The sequence below is a fragment of the Centrocercus urophasianus genome, unplaced genomic scaffold (genome assembly GCF_019232065.1).
Source record: "Centrocercus urophasianus isolate 14NV4802_14NV808 unplaced genomic scaffold, USGS_Curo_1.0 seq_73, whole genome shotgun sequence".
In the NCBI taxonomy this organism is placed as follows: domain Eukaryota; kingdom Metazoa; phylum Chordata; class Aves; order Galliformes; family Phasianidae; genus Centrocercus; species Centrocercus urophasianus.
Genome location: NW_024885344.1, coordinates 12,068,298 through 12,096,266, shown reverse-complemented (window position 1 = coordinate 12,096,266; position 27,969 = coordinate 12,068,298). Strand labels below are relative to the sequence as shown.

General features: G+C 39.2%; 1 protein-coding gene across 10 annotated transcripts in view; it reads left to right on the top strand.

Moving 5' to 3' along the window:
- The window catches only part of MICAL3 (microtubule associated monooxygenase, calponin and LIM domain containing 3), a 154,633-nt gene that overhangs the window by 36,820 nt on the left and 89,844 nt on the right, over nucleotides 1-27,969 (top strand). For all 10 annotated transcript variants that reach the window (XM_042838116.1, XM_042838117.1, XM_042838114.1 and 7 more), the window contains 12 exons: nucleotides 13,903-14,278; nucleotides 18,100-18,307; nucleotides 19,388-19,504; nucleotides 20,179-20,280; nucleotides 20,794-20,949; nucleotides 21,480-21,580; nucleotides 22,183-22,440; nucleotides 23,006-23,121; nucleotides 24,260-24,386; nucleotides 24,836-24,929; nucleotides 26,055-26,202; nucleotides 26,940-27,136. In XM_042838116.1, the coding sequence (XP_042694050.1) occupies nucleotides 14,015-14,278; nucleotides 18,100-18,307; nucleotides 19,388-19,504; nucleotides 20,179-20,280; nucleotides 20,794-20,949; nucleotides 21,480-21,580; nucleotides 22,183-22,440; nucleotides 23,006-23,121; nucleotides 24,260-24,386; nucleotides 24,836-24,929; nucleotides 26,055-26,202; nucleotides 26,940-27,136 (1,888 nt within the window). In that variant the 5' untranslated portion in view covers nucleotides 13,903-14,014. Of the gene's footprint in view, nucleotides 1-13,902; nucleotides 14,279-18,099; nucleotides 18,308-19,387; nucleotides 19,505-20,178; nucleotides 20,281-20,793; nucleotides 20,950-21,479; nucleotides 21,581-22,182; nucleotides 22,441-23,005; nucleotides 23,122-24,259; nucleotides 24,387-24,835; nucleotides 24,930-26,054; nucleotides 26,203-26,939; nucleotides 27,137-27,969 lie in introns of those variants that run through there.

Genomic DNA, 27,969 nt, shown 5'->3' with positions numbered 1-27,969 from the left:
TGAATATAATGGACAGAGGGGCACCCAGAAGCACTATTAACAAGTGGGGACTCAAACTACAGAAGGCACCTCCTTTGCCATTCAGTGAACACTATCGTGTTATGTTTGTCAGGGACGCAGTTCAGTTCCACGTTTCTTACAGCTGGATGCTATAAGCTTGCTGCTTTTTTTTGTTCTGTTTCTCTAAGATATTAGCACGTCTCAATCTATAATTTATAAGCGCTTATAAATGTGCCATCACCTCTGGACTGGATTTATAAAGATGTGTAAACACTGATCTTTCTGGTAAATTTAGGAGATCCTACTGATTTACTTAATGGCTACATTTTTGTCACATCCACTGAGTAACCAGGAGACTAATGGAAATGAAGTCACTGCTATGTGGCATATATGGAAAAGGAAAAATCAAGCTTGCTCAGGGCCAGGTTGGAGCAATCTTGAATTATCTATACTGTTAGTGTATCTTAAGTATTTTTAAGAGCAAGTCAAACACACGTTGAATAACTTCTCTTTTGAGATTATGAATTACTGGGCTCTGTAGTACATGCTTGGAGCAATAGAGCAGTACTTATCCTTTAAACTCCCTGATATAATGTGGTGAATTCATTTTACTTGTATAGCTTGTAGTCATCTTACATTCCTTTATTAGCTGCAGGAACAAACACAGATGTGGCATAAATGGCCTGTAGCTTTTCTTTGCATAGTGTCTCTGTGCATTTGGGGGAAACAACACTCAAATTTTATTTTCCAAAGTCAACATGCAGAATAATTGTGCCAGCAGTTTTTAGTATATTGCTGCTGCACCCTTGTGAACTACCAAAAGCATTTTTCTTAATAATAATAATAACAATTTTAATGAATCCATTTCCTGTTTTTCCCAGTAACTTTGTTAATGACATTGTTCCTTTCAGCCCTACACACAAGCAAAATTCCCTAAGTCCATTCTGTTCTTCAGCTTTTAAAGCTGTTGTATTTTAAAATAGGGGAAGATGTAGTATTTCTTCCATCCTGGCAAGGAAATGAAGTTTCAAATGTATGAGGATCACTACCCTCCTCCTTCACACCCCACACAACACATATGTCAGTTAGAGGACAGACAGTTACAGAAATGGCTACAAGATCAGCTACCTCTACAGAGAAAATTCATCTTCATGAACCTGAAGGCCTTGAAAGCTGGTAATTTTACACAGCATTATAAACCTTCAGTAATGTTTGTGATCATGGTTTAGATTATTTGATTCTGAGTTGGGACATTATTTGTGCATATACTGTCACGTCTGTGTATGTACACTAAAATCGAGTTACTGGTTTGTGATGTGTTTCTTTCCAGTCTCAGAAACCTGCATGCTATTAACAAATGAAGTCTTTTGTTGTATTGCTCCTTTCTCATGGGAGAGTGCTCTAGAACCTCATCTCTTTGGTTTCGAGCATTATGTTGCAGCTTGAAACCTTACACACATTTTAACTATGACAGAAAAGGGGCAGGAAGCAGGGAAAATTGAAAGATGTGGGCCACACCATTGTTGTTAGCTTGATGAGCTGAATGCTCCTCCTGTACCTCTTTGTGAGAAAGAACTGCGTGCACTTTCAGTTGAGCCTTTTTATCAGTCTCCTAACCAGTGAAGTTAACATTACATTTCCTTTGGAAAGTGTGCTGCAGCCAAATATCATACTTGCTTCTTTTCCACTTTGTCCAGATGGGTGTTTGATGGCCCTGGGAGTGTTTCTACTTGTTCCTGTAGTTAGGACTTGAGGTTAGCTGATTTCCCATGTCTTGAATCCCCCAAGAAGCTCGCTTAGAGGTGAATGTGGCTCTGCTCTCATTGCTAACAAATGCACTGTGAAACATTAATAGCCTGTACTGGGGCATTGTGTATTCCACTGAATGCATCATACTTGCATAACATAAAACTGAAGACCCTATACATGAAAGACTGCTTATCCTTGATGCTGTTCAGCTGGGAAAAGGAGTGGTGCTGAGCCTGAATACTGTACCATATCAGAGCATCTGCCTCTGGAACAAAAAGGAGCAAATTGTAGTTGGAGGAGGAAGGAGCTAGGGTGGGGGGGATAGACAGTGTTCATGTTTTTTAGCAAATGGGGGATGTGATGGCCCTTTTTTGGGACTAACTTCATTTTTAACTGTATATTCCGTAGAAAACTAGAATGTACAAATAAAATTAATGAAATATCAGGAAAGGGGCAAAACCATACAATGTTCATCCTAATATGAGAACCTAATATTAGAGAACCTACCTGGCCAAATTACAGCAATAGTCCTTCATCACATTACGTGCATCTCCTTGCAAAAAGAAATAGCAAAAAACCTAAACTCTCCCACCTCAAACCCAATTACTTCACAGTCCTGTCTGGGACACAAACAGCTGTTTGTGGGGAGGGGAGGGATACGGGAGACCGGGAGCATATAAATATCAAAGATATCATGATATAAGGGGTGTTTCTCTTTCTCTGTAATGACAACTACCACGTCCTCTCTTTCCCAATGGGATTTGGGCTCATTTGATCCTTCAATATGCTGGTTTAGAACTAATAATTTTGGTTTTTTTTTCTGCAGACCTACCTTGTGCTCTGGGTCACCCCAAGGACAGAGAATCACCAGTGTGAGGGCAAGAAAAGGGGTGAGAGTATGTGGCTTGGGACAGGGTGCAGGAGCACTTCCAGAGACAGATGGCCACTGCATTTGAGACCACACCACCCATACTGTACTGATCTGGTGAAGGGGTGTATTGCCCAAGGACTTTGATTCTGGCTCAGATGCTGAACCCTTCCATTTGCCTAAAACTGTTGAGCTTCTCTGGCATCTTTTTTCCCTTGCAGTAGATATGAGAAATAGTCATGTTATCAAATGCTCTCTACAACAACCTAAAAGGGGGCTGTAGCGAGGTGAGGGTCTGCCTCTTCTGTCAGATAATAGTGACAGGAGAGGGAATAGCCCCAGGTTGCACTAGGAGAAGTTCAGATTGGACATTAGGGAAAATTTATTCTTCAAAAGAGCAGTGGTGCACTGGCACAGGCTGCCCAGGCAGGTGGTGGTTGAGCACCCTGGAGGTGCTCAAACACTGTGCAAATGTGACACTGAGGGACATGGTTAGTGGGCATGGTGGTGATTGGGTTGGTGGTTAGACTGGATGATCTTAGAGGCCTTTCCAACCCTAATGATTCTGTGATTCAAATTGCAGTGGTGGTTTCCAATCTAATTAGGAATAAATTCTTTACATTACTTCAGTCTTCATGTTGGACAAAAGCTGCCCTTCTTGATAGCGGTGTAAGCATCAGTGTAACTAATGGTGAATATACAAACACTGAATTGTTTACTACTGGTGAGCAACTGTAGAGAGAGGGGTTTCTGAATGTTGAAAGCCTCAGGCTGCTCTGTCTGGAATGGACCTTTTAGTAACCATGTGGAAGGTTGTATAGGAGTGCTGAGCAGGCTTCCATGAAAGAAGCTGCTTCACACTGACATTCTGCCACAGCTGCTGGTCTCCCCATGTTTGCAGAGCTGTGCTGTGCTATCAGTCAGCAGCAGACTAAGCCTGAAGGCAGCAGCTGAAAAAAAACTGTGAAGGAAGTATTTCTTAATTTCAGTTTTTTTCTTCTTAAATGTACTTTCTGATTCTGAAGTTACTACCTAAGTTGGCAGCAACTTCTTGGTGTTTCTTGCTGAAAGAGTATCACTGTTGCCTTCGGTCTCTTGTGCCCTTTCTTGCTGCATTTAAAAGCATTTTGAAAAAAGACCGGTCTGGCTGGTGCTCAAATACCAGATGGAGGTTCGTATTACGAAATGAGGAATTATGGAAATTCTTCAGTTCGAGCCCAAAGTCCAGAATTGAATTGTCTGTCAGTGAAGATCCTGGAATTCCCCGTAAGACAAATTCCAGCCTGCGGAGAGCACAGTGGCAAAGCACAGGGCCTAGGGGCTGTCAGAGCGCACTGGACAGGAATTGTTTAACTGCAGATATTTCTCTGTGACCTGTAATGGTGGGCTGGTAAAGTGATGTGTGTAGATGTCTTGCACAAAAAGGTACTGTAGCTCCCGTGATGGGATCTCTCAGAACTGCAGTAAGTGAAATGGATGCTTATGCCCTCACCTATCTCTGCAGGATAGCTGGGAAGTTCAGCTAAGGATATCTACCTCAGACCCCCAGATACCCTTGCAGAGGAATGGCCTTCATCCAAAGAAGGATGGAATTAAAAAAGACTAGATAGAAAGTCCTTGAGGATGAAAGGCAAAGAGAAGCTTTTATGTGTGCTCACTGCTAGGAACAAATTCTGCTGAATGGCATCCTTACACTTAGATTGGATTAAATCTCTGACTAATTCATACCAAGTCTTTTCATGTCCCCACCAGTGCAGCTGTATTTGAGCAGACTGGTAATGTTTGCCTCTGGAAATGATGAGTGCCATCTTATTTCAGAAACTCTGCTTGCCAAAGCCTCAGGGAGAGGAGAGCAAATCACAAAACCGCCTCCACCTCTTTCCTCTGTAACTGATTTCCTAACAGATTTTCATTTGCTCTAGGCATTGAGCTTGGCACTGTGTTTGCTGAGAGAAGCATCTCTCGTGCGTTTGGGGGCTTGAGGGGAATCGTTATCTGGCCAATTGAAACTGGTTCAGCATTTACTGAGAGTCAAATGTCCAGCCAAGTGGGGAACATACTGCGTGGTTACTATTTTTAAGCTATGTAACAGTATGTACAAATGGAGCTAACTTATGTCAAGAACAGAAGGCTCAACACTCTGAGTTTTGCTTTTGCTATGCTCTGAACTCCACCTATAATCGGGATTACCTGTGGAGGTTTTGGTATGTTTTGTAGCGTGAGAAAATGTAACTTCTTGATTCTGCCTATTTGTGAGAGAGCAGCCAAAATGCCAGTTAAGTTTTTGCTTACAACTTTTCCTGTCTCCTGGTAAAAGCTTTCCTGTTACCTGTGAAGAAAATGAATGATGGGTTAGACCCAGGATTGTGTAATGGGGCATTTGACTTGATCAGTTGTTGCTTGACAGTCTTGCAGTGAAATTTATTAGCTGCTAGGGGTTGGAGTTTGTGTTGATTTTATTAATAATCTAATATTTACTGTTGTTGTGATTAGAGGTGGTGGTGTGTACCAGAGTGCAAAGGGTTGGCTGTTCTTACCTTTAGAAGAGGAAAGATTTACATGACTAGGGTTGTCAAGAAAAGTATCTTAAACTCATTCTAAGGTACTGTCAAATCAAGAACTCCAAGCTATAAGTACAGAAATGAAATGCCTTGAGGAAAAGGTTTGATAGAGGGTTTTTTTTTTTTTTTTTATCTATAAGATTTCAGCTCAGGAGATGTGATAGAAGATGTTTGTGGGACCTGTAAATGAGAGCTTGGTGGAAGGATCTCATTTTTGAAATAAATGCTATGGGATTTGTGTGTGTGTGTTTCTCTTTTCTTCCCGTGGTCTAATGAATTGGGATTTATCACTGTGTTCATTGAAGATATTCAGTATCTTCTTTGTTGTCTAGAAGCCCCATGCACAAGTGAGTTCCATCATGAATACAGGTGTTAACTCTGCAGTGAAACTGCTGGGAGCAGTTCATACAATCATAGTATATTGGAGTTGGAAGGGACCCACTAAAGATCATTGAGTCTCTTCCTACTTCCCTTCAAATCCTGTTCTGTGTCCCATTCAGACTCTTTTCAGCCAGTCTTGCTCTTGCTGAGGTACGTAACTCTGCTTTTGCAAAATAAAGTGAAATTGCTTAACAGTATATTATGGTCTAATATTAATGACTAATTAACATGTAAGGACAAAAGAGACTTGTGGTGGCCTGTGGAGTATCAAGAAGCAACCTGCTTCACCTCCTCTGGATCAAGTTCCTTGACTGCCATTTCTGGTTTAGATATGTAGGGGGACTACACAGCATGCATTTCCATGCACAACTTTTAAGGAAAGAGGAAAACTGAATGTCCTGAGCTGGGCTAATAAATAGGGTACAAGATATCGTGCGGCGTGATTTTCTTTGGCAGCAATGAAACCAGAGGGAGTTGGCCTGGCTGATGGAGCTTGGCTTTGCTGGCAGTGTGTGTGCTGGGGGCAGTGGCAGATAGAGACGTATGTCTGCGATGGAGAGTGCTGGATAGAACAACACTAAGTGACAAGCGAAGGCATGCAGTGAGTGAAGTCTGGTCCTGTTCTGCAGCTGAGCCCTTGAGGTGTTGCTCTTGGATCTATTCAGTCAGCGAAAGGAGGCAAGGTCTGGGTTTGAGGTCCAATTCCTTCGGTGTTTTCTGAGCTTTCTGTGTATATTTTACCTAGCAATTATAAAGGCTAAGGTTGCATCCACGGGTTATAGCATGGTCCCAACCCTTCCTGGGCTTTTCATAGAATAAGCATTGAGGTTTGTTTTGTTTATAAAGTTCAGCAGCCTCTAAATGAAGTGGTTTGTGGGTTGGAGAATTTTTTATGGCTTTTTTATTCAAATGTCTTCGTATAGGTTTCTTGGCTCCCCAAATAGTCTTGCAATGTCTGCTTTAGAAAAACAACTCAAAAAATTTTAAGTAGATCTGCTTTCTATATACAGTATTCCTCTGCAGAAACACGAGATAGATCTATTAAATATCCATTTGAACTGCCCTGTGCAATATGCTTTATTTGTGATGCCTTAGCTAGTTGAGTATGTGTATAGTTTGGAATTAGGAATCTTTTAATCCTGTTTTATATCTCCTTTCTCCCCCTTCAAGAAACCACTTTCCTTTTTTTCACTTCTGTAATAGCTGAAAGTTGGAAGCAGCACACACGAAACTTGCTTTTCCATGTACATTTTTAAGGTCTGTAACTGGAATATTTGTTCTTTGGACTGTGAGAGTCTGGTATTTACCATACCCCTGGGGAGAGAGCCTTGGAGTAAGAAGTCCAGGCAGCCACCTGCTTTGACTGGAATAAATGCTGACAGAAATGACAAATTTGAGAGTTTGCTTCTGAATGTTAAGATGTCTCCCTTGGTGACCCAAATGAAGGTGACTTTGTTAAGTTCAGCCAAGATTGGACCACGTGCTTCTTTGTGATGAGTAACCTTTGCCTGCCTGTATATGCAGAATTAGATGATGAAAGGAAGATCTGAAGCACATAGGCGGAGACAAGCGCTTGTAATTGGAGGCATGAGCTTCTGTAGTGCAAGCACGTACTACATTAGAAGTTAGGCTTTTTTGCTTTCTAGATTTCATATGAAACATTTGATGAGCTCCTTAAAGGACAGTAATTTTTTCCCTCTTGTTACTTGCAGATCACATGTATCTGTCTTTTTGTCCACGTTGATTTTTTCCTACATTATCTTTTGTGATTGTTGCAGCTTGTTTTGGTAAAACATTCAGACAGGTCTGACCTTCATTCGTGTAATTAAAAAAAAAAAGAAAAAAAGTGAGTTTTATTAGATAGTTAGTTTCTTTTGTGAGATCTCTTATGTTTTTTAAAATCTGGGCTTTGTTTGTTCCACCATGCCATGGGATAGCTTGGGGTGATCGGAGTGCTGGCAGAACCTGAAAATCTCAGAGGAGTTGTATTGCTGGGCTGCAGAGGTCTCTACAGTGCATGTGTAGCCTCCAGTCTTCATTCTGCTTTAACTTTCTAGTTGGGTCAGAACAGTGCTTTTTTTCCTCTGATTTCAGTACAGCTTTTTTGAAAACCTTTTTTTTTCTTGTGCCATAGCATGTTGGCTTAGAAAGATGAAAATCTGTACTCTGTATGATGTCAAAAGCTTTTATGTCTGGCTGTGCTAAGCCAACTGATTTGGTTTTTTTCTCAATTTGGAATCATAAAGTATTGTGAAAGTGTCATTCCAGTCATTTCTTACAGGGCTTTTTTTTACATTGGAGCTGTCCTCAGATAGCATTTGAAGAACTCCAGGAGTAAAGTCCAGCTTGCAAACTAGATAGAAGTAACTTCAGGATGATTTTCCATGTTGAAAGGTAACATCAAGATCAGCTTCAAGGCGGTTCAAATGAAGGAATGGCATCCAACCTCCTTACCTAGTGAGAGGTGGAGTAAGAAGCCTCCAGGTGTTTCAGCCCAGCACTAAGATCTCCCTCACCTAGTGCGAACTGATTGTATACTTGACTTACAAGTTATGTATGTATGGCTCATCAGAAAATACCAATGGTCTGACTTCCTACGGGTGCGAGGTATGGTCTTATGGGCATGTAAGTAGACTGAGGGCTCCCTGTACTGAAACATGAGGATCTGTGTTTTGAGAGTTCCTGTTTTCTCCCTGGAGTTTGTGAGAGATGCATGAATTTCACCATGCAGGTAACAAATGAAGCCTTTGCTGTCGAGTGTCTGGGAGTTTGGGAGACTTGTAAAGGGAAGCATTGCACTTACAGGATTAGTTCCTAAGGTTTCTGAGGCAAGGAAGATGTGGCAAACTGTGAGATGGGGGCGAGTCCTTTGGTAGGGTTAGCATCCTCCAGTATTTACCGTGGTAAAATCTGGGAGGAGGTGAAAGCAGAAGCTGGCACTGTGCTGTAGCAGGTGCACCAAGAAGTAATTGTGAAGAAATGTTTTGGAAGGGAGTGCTGCCTTCCTCCCAGAGCAGTAGGCTTGTCGCTGAGCACCTTGCTGCCATATGGTGTATGGAACAGTGATGATGATGCGTAGCTGCATGTCTTTAGTGCGCTATCATGGTAGCGTCTGTACCAGGAAGAACTTAATAGACTTTGTAGGATACGCATGAACTTCACCATGCAGATAATGAATGCAGCCTTTGCCGCCTGATGTCTTGGGGTTTTGGAAGGCTTTTAAAGGGAAAGTTGCTCATATAGTACGCCCTAATAGACACATTCCAAAAAGTTTGTCCTCACAGTTTTGATTCTAGGTACAAGTAATTAACTCTTCTTTTGGGAAATAAATTTTGTTTACGGGTAACAACGCGGTTCTTTACAGAATGGTGACAGTTCCATGATACGCCTTGGGTGTCCTCAGCTTCTCAAGCATGCAGTTAACAAGTTGGTTCTAGATGAGAAGGAATACTGCATTGGTTACTGTTGGCCCCATGTGAAGACTTGTGCTATGAGGGGTCTCCCTGGTATGTGGCTGTGTCATGGGTATATTCAGGAACTCTAAGCTAGTCATTCTTGAAGTTTGTTGTACAGTATGACAGCCATCCAGATGGCCTATCATTCCTTTATCATGTAATAAGGGGGCAGTTACCTCTTCCTATTCCATGGTATCATGCTTTTTTCTTCTTTTATTGTCTGTGGAGTTTTTGCTTTATAATTCAAGGAAACTGCCTAAAATGGTCAAATACGTAACACTTCCAATGCGTAAGATAAGCAGCTTTTCCCCAAACACCGGAAGGAAAATCCCAAGTAGAACATTCTGGGGCATTAGTTTTTTATCAAAGGAAGAAAAGAAGACATCTGATCTATTATTTGGCCTCATTTTTGGATGCTGATGTTCACTCCCTATAGGGACTCTGATTTGATCAAAGAGCAGTGTATGACAGAGCAGCAGAGTAGTACGTTTGTTGAATTTATGTAGATAAAAGGTCTTATTTTGTAGTTCTGATGTCTCAGTAAACATTTTATGGCACTTAAGAAAGTATTAAGAATGAACAATCTACATATTTTTATTCAGTACGTTGATGTGAATTTGGGAACTAAATATCTGCAGATGCCTCTGTGTTTGTTTCCATGTTCTTTGATATAATTTGAATTTCTTTTCGAATTATTGCTGAGTTGAGCTTTGTGACAATCCATGACCTGTTTGTATATGTACTTTGATCATCTTATGAGGAATGGATTCTTGTGTTTGCAACAAGTTCACATCTGATCCCTCTTTCTCCCACTTTTACTCTAGCTTGGTGGAGTTAGAAAGCAGGTAGATGGGATTCATCCCCACATGGTGTGCAGAAGCTCCTCAAACCTGGTTTTGATGGGTGCATAAACAGCAAACATTCCTTGTCCACTGTATTTGCTTGAGTGTTATGAGTGAGAGCAGATCTAAATACCATCTTCAAACTTGACTGTGTGTGGTACTGACATTTCTTTTTTCCATCTGGTCTAAAAGGGAAACTGCACACAATGGCAGCCCCACCCTTTTGTCCTCCTGCTTTCCCATTTCTTGTCTGCATGATACGGTGCTAAAATAATTGCCAGTGCTTTTTATCTTTTCTTGTCAAAGTTGTCCTCTTTTTGCCATCTGTTCCCCAGCCCTTATAGCCAACCTAAGCCTGCACTTCTTGTTATCTGGGATCACTTACAGTGTGATCAGCACACTGTAGCAAAGACCATTTCTTCAGTTTTAGCCAAAAGTATAAATAAATCAAATCCTGGAAATGAAAGCAGAGCTCCTTCATTTGCTGGAATAAAGACTTTTGTTAGTGTGGTTTCCTACAGAGGGGAGGCTTACAGGATTCAGTCATTTGTCCATCTGCTTTTCAGTTCATCCTTAATAACTTCTGAACCATTTCATCCAGATTTGACAGGGAGTAAAAGTCTTGAAGGTAATTCATTTCCTACAAGAAAACTGGTGGCTGGGTAGGGGAGAGAGACAAAAATAGGTGTCCCCACTGTCTGCAGCATAGCTTAGCAGTAATCTGTTCTTAGGCTTTTGCTAGCCAAGTTGCAAGTGTGTACTGGCTGTGGTACTACACTAATCTCAGAGTTTCCAGAGCACTTTACTGAGTCTTAGGCAGAAGGTAAGGGGCCACAGAGAGGAGACAGGGGCAGGGGATGTTGCTGGGCAATTGGAAATACTATGGAAAGGATGAAATCAATGGAAATTGGGGCTCTTGGAGCTATCAGTCATTTAGATTTCATACAATACTGTAGTTTATTGATCACTAGCCCCTCAGAGGTTTGTCTGTCAAGGGTGCATCTGCACTGTTTGCCTAGCTGTGAAATAATCAAAATGTAGGAAAATACTGGCGTGGTCCTCAAAAGATCTCTCAATCAGAAGTGGCAAATGTTTCATTTGCTCAAAATGCTGTTTTGAGCCAGAAAGAACAATCTGTGAGTTTAGATGGAATTAAGTCAATAGTTACTGCTGGAAAAAAAAAAAAAAAGTAAAAGAATGCTGGAAAATACATTCCCATACCAAAATATTAAACTTTTCCAGGCCCAAAGCATTAGTTGAGTGAGCACTTTTAACGAAATCCGGATTGAAAATGGTAGGAGGATGATTCCTGTACGGGAGGTATGTATTTGGGATATAGGATTTGCAGCACTGCAGGAATTTGAATTTGTGTAACCAAAATCGCAGTGTGCATCACTTGCAAAATCCTTTCCTATTTCTTCCATTTGATACAAGTTGTGAGTTTTGCAGGCATCTTTCTTTATCATGCACGTGTTTGGTAAAATATTCATGTGCCTGTGGTGACTGCAGGAAGGGGAAGGAAGCACCACCTGGAATTATTCATCCTTTGTTTCTGTTCTTCGTTGGGTTCTTTTATCCTGCGCAGGAGCAGAGATCCTGAGCATACTTTCAGCCATGAGTCAGTAACAACCCCTTGCTATTATTGTAAATAGCAACATGAACGCTGCTTTTGCATGCATTTTTTCACAGACTTTGTCTTTCTTTCCCAGCGCTTCAGCCAAGGGATTTGCAGAGCTTCTGAGTCAGCAATCAGCTGCCTCGAGACAAAACATGCAGGATGCTGCAGACTTGCAGCAGGGCCAGCAAGGCACACAAATACCCTGGAAATGTGGCAAATAATTCCTGCCTGCCCTTGCTTTGCCTCCTGTAATTTCCGTGCTCTCTGACATGTTGCTCACAGGTTCTGAGGGCTTTGGGTGTATACACCAAGAATGCAGAGTTTTGAGGAGTGACTAATTACAGTGACTGAAGCCTCTGTATTTGACCTGTGGGCATAACTTACCTAACAGCCAGTGTGAGATGGGATGTAAGCAGAACAGCAAAATTAATGTGCTGCTCTGGTTGTGCTTCACAAAGTGACCTGCTTTTGCAGGTCTCTCCTGACTTGGCCAGCCTTGAACACAAAGCACTGAGTTCCTGTGGTGACAGAAGGCTGGGTTTTAATTCACAGATCTCTCTGCCCAGTGCAGAATCAGTGTCACTTTGCTCCTTTTTTGAAAATACTACAGGATTCAATACAACACAACAGAAGGAAGAGCAGGAAATGAGACTCAGGCTGTCCTTGCATCTGGGTGTATCAGTAATGGTCTGTGGACCAACCGGCTTAAATTGCCACTCAGCTGCATTTAGGCTGTGTAGTTTCTGAGGGTTATTCTTAAGAAGTGCTGTATCAATCATCTGAAGTGCTGCTGTAGAGGTTTTGGGTGGTAGAGTGTCAGGGGTGGGGGAAATGAGCAGAATACTTGAAGAACTGTGCTGGTAAATGTGGTGTATGGATTTAGACTGCAAGTATTTTATTTCCTCTCCGTTATCAGATGCACTGAAATTGCTGCTTCAACGTAAGAGGAGATTTTTTTAGGGCTCTTTATAGCATTCTTGGGAACAGGAGGTGCAGGCTTAAAGCACCAAAGCATGGTGGTCCCCCTTAGGTGCAAGCCTGAAGCGCACTTGGTAGTGAAGTTAAGATTAAAAGTAAGGAAGGAAGTTAATTCTGTACTGCTTAGTGAGCAGTACTGCATGGACAACATCAATGTCCATCAGCTATGTAGAAAAACATCCTTGTCTGTGCTTGAGTCCTCTAAGGCAGCTGTCCTAATAAAGTCAGAAATACACTGAGTGGTATAACTTGTCGTTATGCTGTGGCTTCTGCAGGAACTTTGAATTTTATTTCTAATACCAAACAATTTAGGGATGTATGTAAGGGTTTCTGGGTCTCTTTTGCTATTTGTAAATGTAAGCAATAGATGCCATGCTTGGCTGGGAAGCAGGAGTGCCCACATAAACTGCTGTAGGGCTGTCCTGGCGGAGGGGAAGAGAGACATGAGCTGTAATGTTTGCCTTGGCTTCCTGTCTGCTGGAAGCGGGAAAAGAGCTGGTGAGAATCTAAAAGCTTTTATCCGAGTCCACATACTTCCTTTTTTACCTTAATGCCCTTTGCTAAAAAAACAAAGGAAAATGTACCTCAAAACTGTTTTCCTTTCCACAGTTCCAGCATATGTTCCCATGCTACCGTCCTACCTGAAGATAAACAGAAATATTCTTTATTAGTGTAATTGTTTATACCTTGTTTGTATGTACGCGTTCATATGTGTATGTGTGTAAAAGAAAGATTGATTATATATATATAAAGTGGAATAGCTTTTCTTTAAAGAAAATTGTTGTTTGTATTCTAAACAATTCTGTACTTCTGTGGGATCCCAGGAATGCAACTAAGAGTAGCAGACTTCTTGTCAGCGTATTTCATCTGCCAAGGATCCCAGCTACCACCTGAAATGTGGGGATGTGCATATCAAACAGTGTTGAAAACCACAGAGGAAGCAGCCTGAGAACCCCACACGGATAGTACTACAGCCCCATTTCTCTCCTGGGCTACTTGCTTACTGATACAGGAAATGTCCCCATGGGCTCTAGGTGAAGAGATATTTATATTGCTTGATGCAGCACAGGCCGGCATTTTTTTCCAGTCTTGACATCTTAAGCATTTGATTGCTCTAAAGTTTAACCTCATTCTAGTACTGCAGTACCATCATCGTTTTTGTTATGGCAGGGCACAGAGGCAGGCCTTCAAACTCACAGGTTGTATGGCTCAGGTAAACTATTTTGTGCTCTGATAGAAAAGACGTGTCCCAGTGTCTGAAGACAGGCTGTGCTTCAGTCAGCTCAGCAGGACTGCCTGGGGTATTGCTTAGTTAACTTATTTAGGACTGATGCTTGCTTTATTCGTTACTGAGAATCTGGACTTCAGCTCAGACACAGAGATAATTTTGGAAATTAAAAAAAAAAGAGCAAACTCAGTTACATTTTTTTTTTTTCTTTTTATTTTATAGGTTAATAATGCTTGTAAGCCAGAGGTGAAAGTGGCTCAACAGAGCAACACTGGGAAATCTGGCAGACTGGAAGAGAACAGCTGCCCTGCAGGGCAGCTGCCGAGCGTGAAGCATGGAGGAGAGTAAGAACGAGAAGGTGAACCAGGCTCACGTTCTCTTCGACAGATTTGTCCAGGCTTCAACGTGCAAAGGGACTCTCAAGGCTTTCCAGGAGCTCTGTGACTACCTAGAACTAAAGCCCAAGGACTACCGTTCTTTCTATCACAAACTCAAGTCCAAGCTAAATTACTGGAAAGCCAAAGCCTTGTGGGCCAAATTGGATAAAAGGGGCAGCCATAAGGACTATAAGAAGGGGAAAGCATGCGCCAACACGAAGGTAAGGAAAGTGATCCTATGTAAGAGACTTATTTGTGGGAATAAAAAAGTATAAAAATAAAAATCAACCCACTAAAATACAAATGCTGTGGAAACTCATACCAGTTCATTTAAAAGGATTGATATGTATGGTATTTACTGCTTTCACTCACCTTCTCCATTGTATTTTACGTGTCTTCTTGTGAACTGATATCTGTGTGCTACGTATGCCCTGGTTGAACTCTGCAGTATGAGCTTTATTTTTTTATTTATTCTGTTACTGAAATACATTTATGTCATTCATCAAAATGTTTATGGAATAAGTTATTTTCTCAAGTGATCATATAGTTTTCCTTTCAAAAAATAAAGAAAGATAGTATGGATTATGAGAAAATTAGAACAAGATTCTCCCCTCCTTCATTTAGGACAATAGGTGCTTCTCTTTCCCTTGTACATTAACCTTTCTGCAGAAAGAAGTAATACGAAGAATTAAATACTAGTTCCTATAGAAGAGAACTGAGAGGGAAATATATCCTATTTGGGATATAATGGGTCATTTCAGATATATGGACTCAGGTTTACTTTCAGCTAGATATTAGAAAGTTATGTTATTTTGTTGATTGTTTCACTTTCTACTTGCAATTTTTTGTATAGATAGTGACATTTATAAGTAATTGCTACAATAACACCTGTAATAATTACTCAATGTCAAGGTGCATTGTTCTATGTCTTGTGAAAATAATGCTTTCCTCAAAATGTTCATAATTGTTACATCCAATTGTAGATAACAGGTGGGATGCAGATCAACTATGAAACAGTAAGGCAGATAAGTAGTGTTGGTCAATGGAACTCACGCTGAACTGGGTCCTACCAAAGGAAGGAATGGGCATATTGCATATCAGCTCTCTTATGTGTGGCAAGGAGGGAGAGTGAAGGGAAAGAAGAAGAGGAGGGAAATCTTATTTGCCGGTGTTACTGAGAAGCTGCTGGTGAGATGCTCTTTTGAAATGCAACTAAAAAGGGTGGATAAGTTAAATAAATTCCACGCTTACCCATGTCCCAAGCCAGGAACATGCAGTACTGTTGATTTGAGATTTGAGTCATTTTGAGTATTGAAATCAGCCAGCTGAGGGGAAAGGAAATTGTTTCAAAAATTATTTTTTGTTAGTACATCTTAAAGAATACATACTTGTTATGATAAACGATTTTTGTATGCCACTAATTACAAACCTTGTTGCTTTTTTATGTGAAGAAATGATATTCAAGTGTATTTTTTTATATTTTTCATATATTTCTGTTGATTACTTGCTTCTGACCCTAACAGCTTCTGCCAATAAATTTGTAATTCGTAGGAGGTAAACACAATTATTCAAAGTGGAGGCCTTTTGAGAACTGATTCATTTCTGATTTGATGTTTCCCATCTCACTTAGTTTTATATTCCTTATTTTTAATGTAATTTGCAAACACTGATTTAAACAAAAAATACAACACAGAAATTAAGGTGGGTGTGTGGAAATGACAATTTAAAACAAAGATCAAAATTCTACCCATATTCTTAAAACTGCTGTCAGTCATTTCTTTAGTAAAGTCAGCTTCTGTACTTGATCATATGAAGATCTCATTCTCTAGAGTTTAATTGCTGCTTTTCTATTTAAAGTCGTGCTGGGCTGAAGTGTCCCAGCCAGAACAGATACTTGGTGCACGTGGCCAGTGTCCAGGTTAACTGGAATTCAGATGGTTGGGGGTATAGTTCATGAAAGCAAGACTTGGATGTGATGATTTGTCCAAATGTAAATAGTTACCGAAAATTTATATTAGCCCCTTTATTTATTTAGCTTGAGCAGCTCAAAAGAGAACAGAAGGGTAATTCTCCACTTGAGAACTGGAGAACTCAGGATTTGTTTGCATTTAATGTTACATTACCGTGGTGTTGTTATTGGAAACTGAATATAACTTAGATCTTGAGCAAGAAATGATAGTGAGGAGTGAGATTGCTTCAGTGCACAGAGCTGTAGCAGTTGCTTGGAGTCACTGTGGAGCAAAGGAAGAAGGGACGACAGTTACTTGGCTATGATTAAGGTTTCATGCTTATCGCCGCCCATGCAAATATCACAACTTAGGTTTCTACAAGAGATCTGAAACTGGAAGAGTCAGTAAGGGTAAAAAAGGGGACAGAGTCTTTTCTTCTGTTTTTAATTGTGCTGAAAGCTTGCTGTGTTTTATAGCAACACCACTTAATATTTTTGTAGAGGTAAAAAAAGGTGGCAACCTTTGTTGTGAATTGCTTTGCTGTGTATTGTATTTTAGATCCAGAACATGTAAAGCTCTAGATAAATTACCTATTTAAATAGGACACACTCGGCTCATTCTCTTACAAGGTTAAAAAAATGAAAGACTAAGTGGTGTTTGAGTTACACTTAACCACAAAGAAAACAATATTGAATTGGAAGAATGCAGTAGTTCCTAATTGATTATCGCTTTTTTAACAAATTACAACTTGGACACCTGTTCAGAATGTAAGTCTGGTTTTTAATTGCACTGCTAATACCTCAGTGGTCGGGCTAGCATTTTGTATTTATGCCCTCAAGTTCCCAAAGCTACTAAATAAACTGCTGTTATCCTTCCCTTTTCTCTGGACTTGTATCTCTGCCCTCAGATTTGTATGCGTTGTTATCTTATACAGTAGCCTTGTTTAGCATTTGCATGTTAGTTGTTAACTCTTTACTGTTGCAAACTGTACTCTTTTATTTATCATTCAGGCTTTGTATTTGCATTTTCACATCATTTGAAGAATCTGTAACCCAGTGAACAGCAAGTTTAAAATGTGGGGAACTGTACAAACTGGCTTATGGGGACTATCAGAGAACAAAGAGCTTTGTTTTGGGATAGGCTGTGTAATCAGAAGGGTAGGTTCTGATGAAGTTTTAGCATACTTAAGAATTTCTTAAAGAGCTTTGTTTTCCAGCTGTAAGGGTACTCAGGGATCTGGAAAATATTCACGTGGCAGAAATAAATCACCACGTTGGTGAGTCTTTATCCAGTGTGTCTGGTTCATAGAAAAACAGTGCAAAATTGATATGACAAAATGGACTATGCACTGTATTAATGTGAATACACACATACAGGCCAGCTTTCTCTGTGGACTTCAGTTTCTGTGGGCAGTTGAGTATCTTGGATTTTTATTCTTGAAATAAAATATCTTGCTGTGTTCCTTTGTTTCTTCAGAAGTACTTCCAGCACTGGATATGCAAGTGTTTCTCAAGTCATTTATTAGCCTCTAAAAGTGTTTGTGAATAGAGTGGAGAAAGATGGAGGAAGATGACATACCTTTGATATGAAAAAGGTTAAAGTGAAGAAAACGTATTTTGATAAAAAAAAAAAAAGGTCTAATTACACGAAATTCAGTTTTACATTGTATTTACTTACCTTGGAGGTGGCTTTGCTTCAATACTAGAAACATCAGCGTGGGTATAAGTCAGAGTGCTGTCTCTGCTAATCTAAATGATCATGTGTGTAAAAACTTTGCATTTATCTGCCTGAACCATTGCTGTGCTGCTCAGTGTTGATGAGGAATTTCCAGCGCTCCTGAAGATTTTCTGGAAAAGGCTAACTCAGGCTGTGGGAGATGAGAAGAAAAGGCTACTTCACCTTTTCTTAAAAACAGAAAAGACGTGGTTGGAACTGGAGAGAGAAACCTTCAGAAATATTGCTGCTTTCCAGGTGCTTATATAGCTTGGAAGGCATTATGCTGTGGTCTTAATCTTAATCCCTTAAAAGAAGGGTTGAAAATAGCCTTTTCCTCTTTGAATCGTACAGTTACTTTGTGTTTGGTTCTTTTGCAGTGTCTGATAATTGGGGCTGGACCCTGTGGCCTTCGTACAGCCATCGACCTGTCATTCCTGGGAGCCAAGGTGGTGGTCATAGAAAAGAGGGATGCCTTTTCCCGCAATAACGTTCTGCATTTGTGGCCATTCACCATACATGACCTGAGGGGTCTTGGCGCCAAGAAGTTTTATGGCAAATTCTGTGCAGGATCCATAGACCATATCAGTAAGTACAGCTGCTGCTTGTCATGGCAGCACTTGTTGAAAAGGGTGAGGTGGCTGAGGCATGGAGCATCTCATGAAAATGCATCCTGTACCTGTCACTCCTCTTGTGTCAGCATGGTATGATACGAAAGAAATAGATTGTGCCATGGCATGATCAAACATGTAATATATATCTTTTAGAGTACCTGTTATCTTTTATATCTTCTGCTTTCTGAGGGCAAAAATTGCCATTTTTCAATTTATTTTTTTCCCCAAAAAAACTTTCCAAGCACGGTAGTGCCCATCAGTCTGTGTTCACCTCAGGGCGTAAATGGAAGTATAAATTGGCACAATCATAGTAGATAAGACTTAACTTCTTGTTCAATGTGAAAGCTGCTCTTTTTTGAGGAAAAATGACTGGTAGAAACAGGCCCTTATCACTTCAGTCTTGCAACTTGTTCTCTTCTGTTTTCCCTTTATTTTTATTCTTCCAATACTTTATATTGTCTTCTTTTGTGTCTCAGCACAGTTGAAATGTAGTTTCTAGGTGGAGTATTTCTTCATTTCAATATCTGAAATATGACAATGAGGTTTCCTCCTTAAAATTAGTATTATTCCCTCAGATTTGCACACAGTCGCTTTCGTACCTGTTACCTACACTGACTTAAGTGGAAAGAGGTGATGAGTAACTTAATATTCCCTCCCTAACCCAATGGTGTTAGCATTAAGGTACATCTCAGTATTACAAGGTGATCAAATGGCTGGTTATCATCTGTAACAGAAAGACAGTCCTGCTTGTGCTCTCTTCCCTTCCTCTCCAGCAGTGCATATTCTAGTTGTTTCCCTTGTTGCTGATTTTGAGACTGAAACATTAAAAAAGTATTTACCTTCTTTGAGAAGGGCTGCAGTTTCTGCTATATGGGAGTTTCTTATGCCGTGTTATTACCCACCAGTGCTGCCTGGATGAAGTGCTGAGAACACAGTGGGAAGAAGAAAGCAACAACTAGCCTTTAAATCAATTTATTAGTAATGTCAAAGGGAGGTGTGTGTACTTGTGCTCTTTCCTTTTTCTGCTATTTTTTTTGTCACTGTTTTTTTTCAGGTATCCGTCAACTCCAGCTTATCCTTTTGAAGGTTGCCTTGATCTTGGGAATAGAAATCCATGTCAATGTGGAATTTCAAGGGCTTGTTTACCCTCCGGAGGATCAGGAAAATGAAAGCAAGTAGTGTTGAAATGGGTTGTAGAGAAAGGGGAAGTTATGGTCAGATACATAGACTCTTGCTCCTTAATGTTATGACTCCTCCTTTTCTCATGTTCCATTAATGGCAGTTATCTTCAACGGACTTTTGCTTGACTTCTTTATAAGCTTACTTCTTTCTAGTAAAATCACCTGAAGTACTTAGCAAAAATAATCCAAGACACAGTAGTTCCTAATGTCTCCTAACGTATTTAAGCCTGTTTATTACAATTAAGAAATACCTTTTTAAAACAACTCCTTTATTTGTGTTTACTGAGGATATTTATACCAGCAAATGGTCTTTGTTATGCTTTTTGCATCTTTGTGAAACCTCTTGTCTGATCGCTATGGGAAGTGGTGGCTTGCTTGTCTTTTGGCATCCTGTTAATTGAATACCTAATAAAGGTTTTAGTGTTCCTTGAAGATAATCAGGGAGGGTTTACTGGGGCTCTCTCTGTTTACTATAGCGCATTGTTTGATATGCATAGAGTGGTTATGAAAGTCAGCAGTAGCCCTGTCAGTAATATAGCTATCTTGTGGTATATCTTTACTGATTGTGTAAGAAAGGGTTTGTGGATAGCAGAAAGTGTTTTTATGTGTCTGTTCTACTATGTGCACTGTTTTACGTTGTCATTAATCTGGACTTTATTGACAGGAATAGGTTGGCGTGCATTGGTCCATCCAAAAACCCATCCAGTATCAGAGTATGAATTTGAAGTGATCATTGGAGGGGATGGCAGAAGGAACACTTTAGAAGGTAATGATGTGTCCATAATTCACTTTAAAATACAACTAATTCTTAAATTAGAATAGATACGAACAAAAGTGGCATTCAAAATCCCAATCAAAATCAAGACGTTTGACTAGGAAATAAAAAGTCCATGTAGAAATCTATGCATTTTTCCTCTTCCTATCCACTGGCACAAAAGTCTTCCCACAATTTTTCCTTAGTTGCATAGTGTTGCAACTCAATTTTGGGAATAGGAGCTGAAAGCATTAAATGTACAACTGTGTAGTAGAGAATTTTCTCTTACTATTTGTTATGCGAGTTGCAGTTTTAGGGAAAGAGATAAGAAAGAATGGGGATCCTTTTTCCTAAACAAGAACATTCATTTTTTCAGATGAAGCAATTTTTGCTTTTTCGGTGGAGTAGTTCATAATACATCAGGTCCAACCTCCTGTATTTTTGAGGGCACTGGTCTGGGGTGTGCTGAGCCTTCTCTGACGCTATGCTCTGTTTCTCAGTGTTGCTCCTTTATCTTTCCTGTAGGGTTTCGCCGAAAAGAGTTCCGTGGTAAACTAGCGATTGCTATCACAGCAAACTTCATCAATCGTAACACCACAGCTGAAGCCAAAGTAGAAGAGATCAGTGGTGTGGCTTTCATATTCAACCAGAAATTCTTCCAGGATCTACGAGAAGCCACCGGTATGTCGGCAATTGTCAGATTTCCAGTTAAAGCTATTTGTCCGTATTATTACAACTTCTCTAACTCAGGTATCACAATATTTAGTCAGTAAACAAAAGCCGTGTGCAAGGAAGACAGTCGTTTCGGTCTCTCTTTGAAATCTAACTTCCCTCATTTTTACAGCTGTTCTGTACGTCCGTACAAAGCAGATGTGTATCATTCAGATGTATGTCATTTTTGTTCAGAACTTCTTTCCCTAAGGATTTTCAGGAAATCTGAGCCATTCACAAGAGAAGCCTGAATCCTGAGTTTTGTTTCCTGCATTCCAGATCTGAATGCAAAACTTAGTGTGATGATAAATATGTTTTTCAAAAGAAATGCTCTGTTTCTGGTTTTGTCGAAGATACAGATTTTAAACTCAGTGAAAGAGTGGAAGGAGGCTGCCTGACATTCTCTCTTAAGATCTTCTAACCAGATAGTTTCAGTTTACTTTCTTTCAATAGAGCTGATTTGTTGCTTGTTCCTTCATTATCTTTTGTTCTGTCACTAGGTATTGACTTAGAGAACATCGTCTACTATAAGGATGATACACACTACTTTGTCATGACTGCCAAAAAACAGAGCTTGCTGGATAAAGGCGTAATACGACATGTGGGTATTAACTTTTATATCTTAAGATTTGGGGTGATTTTGCTTTCAATACACTGAAAGAACACTCTTCTTGCACCACATTATGTTATTATACAGGTATATTTTAGAACACAAACATTTGTGGTTAATACCCTTTGAGGCATTTTCAGCCATCAGAAGTGTTACAAGAATGTTACACCATCTGAACTTGTCAGTGTGGGGGTTTTGAGCATGCTAAGAAAGAGTATGCAGAAATAACTTTTGTTGGCTTATTTGGGCTTTTCATTTATATAATGAAAAGACAGAGTAAAGAATGTTTACCAGAGTCTAATTCTGACAGAAGCAAATGTAAAAGTGGTTTGTCTGTAAGTGAATGCAAAAAGATTGAGGTCTTGCTCCTTTTGTGTGAAGTGAAAAGCTCAGAAATTTCTTTGCCTTTTCACACTCAGAAATGCCAGTAGTATTTACAGATTTTTTTGTCCAACTTATACACATTGCTAGGAATGTAAGAATGAAAGGGCAGACCTTTATCAGTGGATTTGTATATAATTTCATGCCCACTTTTATATATATACAACCTTGTGGATTTGGCTGTCTCACTTGTACTCGTTTCTCTTTGTCAGGATTATGCTGATACGGAATTATTACTCTCACGGGAGAACGTGGACCAGGAAGCTTTGCTAAACTATGCCAGAGAAGCAGCTGACTTTTCCACTAATCAGCAGCTGCCATCACTGGACTTCGCCATCAACCACTACGGGCAGCCAGATGTGGCAATGTTTGACTTCACGTGCATGTATGCATCAGAGAATGCAGCGCTGGTGCGAGAGCAGAACGGCCACCAGTTACTTGTGGCGCTGGTTGGGGACAGTCTCTTGGAGGTTTGTCTTTTAGACTTATCGAAGATTGCACCTATCACTGAAATATGCGCTGCGTATAGGACAGTTATTATGAGGTGTGCTGCTGTTGATTGTGTAACAAAGTAAGAGATTTGTATGAAGAGTAGGAGTCCTGGGAAAACAGAATGTTTAGTATGGAAACAATCTTGCTTAAGAAAATATATGCAGAAATGTCTCTGAAATTATATCTGTTCCATGTGCTTCTTATTGAGGCAATTACACTCTGTATGGGAACCTACTCTAAGCCTGCTAATAATTAGCATTTTATAGTTGGTTAAAAAGTACAGTATTGAAAAGTAGCTTTTAAGGCACTCTAGACAATGAACTGTTGTTGGAAATAGAGGAGAGTTTGGCTATTGGAGTTCTCATGGACAATTCATGATGCATCTGGCTTCCTCTAGCCCAGTGGGAGTAGAGCTTTAAGCTAATTACTGAGCTAAAATTTCACAGCAGATTATTCCCTGACTATATTCTTGATACTAATTTAAAGCTTTCCCTAACTGGTGCTTTTTCTTTCTCGTCTCCTTTTTGTAAACTATAACATTAGCCATTTTGGCCAATGGGAACTGGAATAGCAAGAGGATTTTTAGCTGCAATGGACTCTGCTTGGATGGTACGAAGTTGGTCACTCGGAGCAAGTCCTTTGGAAGTTCTTGCAGAGAGGTAATAGAAAAAAATGCTTACATTTTGAGTTGTAATCTAATCCTCCAACATCTTGTCATTTATTCTAGTTCCTTCCAGTATAAATACATAGATAAAATATGAGATACAGATTCCCGCTGTTTTTAGAGGGTGCTTGTAGCTATAACTGAATTAAAGAAAAATATCCATAGCAGCTGATAAACTGAAGTATATTAATAGAAGAAAAATAAATGTTGCAGCTGTTCTTGGTCCTAGTGGTACAAAACTGACGAGGTGGAGAGTCTCTTCTTGGTGTTACTGGTAACATAGAGAAAGTGAGCCTAACTTACTGTCACAAGAATTGCAATAGTAAACCAGATGAAGGTGCTTTTAAAAGAGAAATAAAAAAAATTTCTCTCCCTTCTTATCTTGTAAATATCTTTTACAATTTTCTCTCAAAGAAGCTACGACCTGTTTTTTATTTCAGATAATTATTCACTTTGTTTCATGTGAGCCAAAGAATGTCTTGTCTTTTTTTCTTTCTTTGAGTATCATGTTCTTGATGTTTTTATCATCTTTTGGTGAGACTTGTTCAGGTGACATAAGGTCATTGCTTAGAATCAGACCTTGAGTGTTTAAAAAATGGAGTTTAAGCAATGTGTAAAAACCTACTTTAAACAACTGCAACTTATATTAGGAGCTGTAGCATAAATTTTTAAACTCCATGCTAAATATTTAATATTTTGCTTTTTTAATTTTGAGAAATGGTGAAATTAATCACGTTTCAGTTGTTGCCAGACATTATTAGACATTTGCAGAGAGCAATAAGATCCCTCCTCAGCCTTCTTTCCTTCACGCTGGCCAAATCCACTTTCCTTAGCCTCTCCCCACAGGCTGAGTACTCCAGTCCCCTTGGTAGGACTTCTTTCTGAGTCATTTTCAGAGTGTCAATGTTTTCCTGTGCTGGGGAACCTCTTTAGTTGTGGTCAGTGTATTATTCTTTCCTTCTGATTTTTGGAGTTGTATTATATTGCAAATTTAAATATACATATAAGAATTTTTAGCTATTGAAGTTTTTTCTCTTCAGAATTGATTTAGCAATATTAATAGTGTTGCATCTTTTCTATTTAAAAAAAACTCAACAAACACAAAATAAAAAGATTATTCTTCTTTTTCCAAGGGAAAGCATTTATAGACTACTGCCTCAGACCACCCCTGAGAATGTGAGTAAAAACTTCAGCCATTATAGCATTGATCCAGCCACTCGGTATCCCAATATCAACGTCAACTTCTTGCGACCACAGCAGGTAACTGGACAGAAGTGATGCTTCTGAATGTTTATGTTCTGCACTGTCTTTTCTTATGTGAAACTGTGCTAGTATTTTAGGGATAATGACCTGACTGTGGTGGTAGAACTTGGAAGCAGTGAAATGCAGAGTTGACCTCTTTATTAAATTCCTATTTTGTTCAGAGTTCTGAAGTCTTAAAAGTGTGCTTTTAATTCAGTTGTATTTTTGATTTTGCCTGCGTTTTCTAGTGCCAGTTTCTGATTGCAATCTTGTACCCACTGAGCAGCATCAGTCAGCTAGACTGTTCAGTACTGACAAGTTGTTCCTTGTTTGGGACTTCCTGGGCTAGAGATTTCTGTTACATAAAAATACTTTTGCCTTGGGATAGCTGCTGCTCATCCTGCTCTTTTCTGTATCCATTGGGTACGCAGTGTGTTGGTAACTTGTAATTTTCTGTATCATCTTAGGTACGCCACTTGTATAATACAGGAGATTTGAAAGACATACACCTGGAAATAGAGAATTTTGTGAACTCCAGGACACCAAAGCTGACTCGGAATGGTAGGCCTGGTTACTGCTCCATTCCTTTTGATATTCAGACGCCGCTTCAGTGCAGTGCACGTAGAGTAACAGGGCTGTGCTGTATTGTTTAGCCAGCTTCTTTTGGTTTAGATAAAGCAATTATTTTGTCAAAAATCTGATTTATTTTTTTTCTAGTCATTCAAGTTTCAATTAACGTGCAAATATACTTTTATTTGCCTAATTTCCCTCCTTTATAATCCTGTTAAAATTTTAGAGCATATTTCCTTATACAAGCATTTTCTTCATTTCTTTTATCCTATAAGAATATCCTTACTATAGTATATATACTATATTATAGTATATACTATACTATAATAGTATAGTATATAGTATATACTATACTATTCTATACTATAGAATTCACTCTAATCGTAAACCCAAAATTCTAATAAAAATAACAGAAGGTATGTCTATTACAGTCTTTCATGGTCATACTTTTCTTTAGTTAAGAAAAGCTCATCTCCTAGCTTAATTAAGTGAAACATCACTTTACTTGCATTATTCTATCCAGATGGTGTTTGGGGACTCCCTCAATAGTGCTTTGCTACTGAGCTTCCTTTCGCTGCTCAAAATCTACGTAGTCTTTGGATATGTTCTTTGGCCTGCAACCATATCCGTTTGGGCAGTAATCTTGTCAGGTCTTGCAGTAAGGCAAGGTCAAAATAGGTCAGTACTTCTAATGGAAAACTTTCAATAGAAAATAAAGAGTTGCAGAAGTACTTTTGCAGTTCTTCCATTAGAAACGCTGTATCTGGGCTTCAGAGAATATTGTACTGCTCTATAGTCTTTAGGTTGTGTTTAAAACAAGCCTTTGTGATTTTCTTTATAATTATTTGGGCTCATTTAGGGTGAATTGTATGTCAAGTTATAACTTTGGTAGATACTTTTTAGTGAATGACAAATCCTTTCTTGCATCTAAATTAGATGTAATAGTCTTTAAAAAAAAAAATACTACTGTTTAGTTGTGTCCCATGCTGCCCATTGTAGAAGGAGCTTATCCTTTGCATGAAAAGTTTTATTTGTTGATTTCTATTTTTAATGATGTAGTTACAATTCAGAGAAGAGATTTTGTGTATTTCTACTTAACAGCATGATTTCTTACAGAGTCTGTAGCTCGCTCTAGTAAATTGCTCAGTTGGTGCCAGAGGCAGACAGATGGGTATGCTGGTGTAAATGTGACAGATCTCACGATGTCATGGAAAAGTGGCTTAGCTTTGTGTGCCATTATCCACAGATACCGCCCAGACTTAATGTAAGTAATTTGCTCTTTTGAAGATTTGGGGAGAGCAGAACAGTAGTTTTATTTCAAACTAGTACTACTGAGACTGAGGCAATGCATTTGTGACTAATAAAGAAATGGATTGAAATGAATTCAATTAAGCCTGATGGAAGCTAATGTACAAGTGATTCACCAGTGGAGTGGAAGGTTGTAATAGCTTAATGAATATGAAGGTAAACATGTTGTCATTTTCCTTTATGGATGATTTGACAAAATGAAAGTTCAAATTGGTACAGACTAGAATGCTTTATTGTCAGAAAAACTCTTCTCTCTGTGGAATTAGTCAGGAACAGTTGATGGGCTCAGTAAAATTTCTAGTGAACAAGTCTCTACACAGGCCTTCATAATCTCCTTTTTGACAGTAACTCTTTTTAAAGTTGAGGCTGCCCCTTATAGAAGTAGTGACTCACTGTCTGAACAGAGAGGTTTTGCCTGTAAACTCTGTAGTGGGTAAAATAGCTACCCCATTCTAGAATGGGAGAGCACTGGCTGGCAGAGGTACCAGTAGATCCTTAAAAGGGAAAAAAAAATACTCTTTATTAAAAGAGTAACAAATAAAAAAAGAAAGTTTGAGAAAAGTTCATCAACCCTACAATACAAAATAATTTGTTGGCAAGTAAATTTGAGAGATTTAAAAAAAAACACCTGAATCCTTTCAGAAGACTGGTTTCCACTTGATTCATTGCACACCCTCTTCCTGCCTGTTGCAGAGACTTTGATTCTTTGGATGAACACAATGTGGAGAAGAATAACCAGCTGGCCTTTGACATTGCTGAAAAAGAGTTTGGAATATCTCCCATTATGACTGGAAAGGAAATGGCATCTGTCGGGGAACCAGATAAACTCTCCATGGTGATGTACCTCACGCAGTTCTATGAGATGTTCAAAGACACCATCCCTTCTAGTGGTAAGGAATTTGGTGCAGGTCTATGATCTTTAAAGACAGCTGCAGAATGAGTATGTCTTATTTTCATGCTTTTTCCACGTGAGCGTATAACTTGTTACTCGCTAACTGTATGTAACAAAAAGTTACCTTCTTATTGTTGGTATCGTTATTGCTGCTAACCATGTTAGCAATATCAGGAGCAAAACAAAGAATTAAACTAATTCAAACTAATGTCCTCGTAAGTTTAAGATCACTTCAGCGCTACTAGGCAACTTCTCTGCTTTCTTGCTGTTATTAGGGGTTCATCACTCTTCATTAATGTGAGATGCCTTGTTAGTAATTTTTTAGTAGGTAATTCCTAATTCTGGCCAAGGTTTATAGCTTTTATTTACCATCCATGAATGGTGAGAGCAACTCTAGACCAATGAGAGGCAGGAACGAAAGACAGATTATAACTGAAGAATGTAATTGCCTAACAGAAGCAAAAATTGTCCATCTCTAAGTCTTAATAATGCTGTAATTTTTTTGTTTGTTTGTTTTGTTGGTTGTGTTTTTTTTTTTGTTTGTTTTTTTTTTGTTTTTTTTTTTTTGTTATTGATGATCTTATAATTTCCTAAGATATTCAAGTATATAATTCTGGTGAAAAAAAGATGTGTTTAATAGCCTTTAAAAAATATAGTGTGTTATCGATTAGGAATTATTTCCAAAACTCTGAACTCATTCTGTTAATACTGATGACGATGATGCTCTTCAAATATGAAACTGAACAAACACAATATTCTGGGTCGTTACAAAACCTAGAGGGAGAATTGATTTTGGCAAAATGAAGAAAGCATTATGTTATGTATTTAATA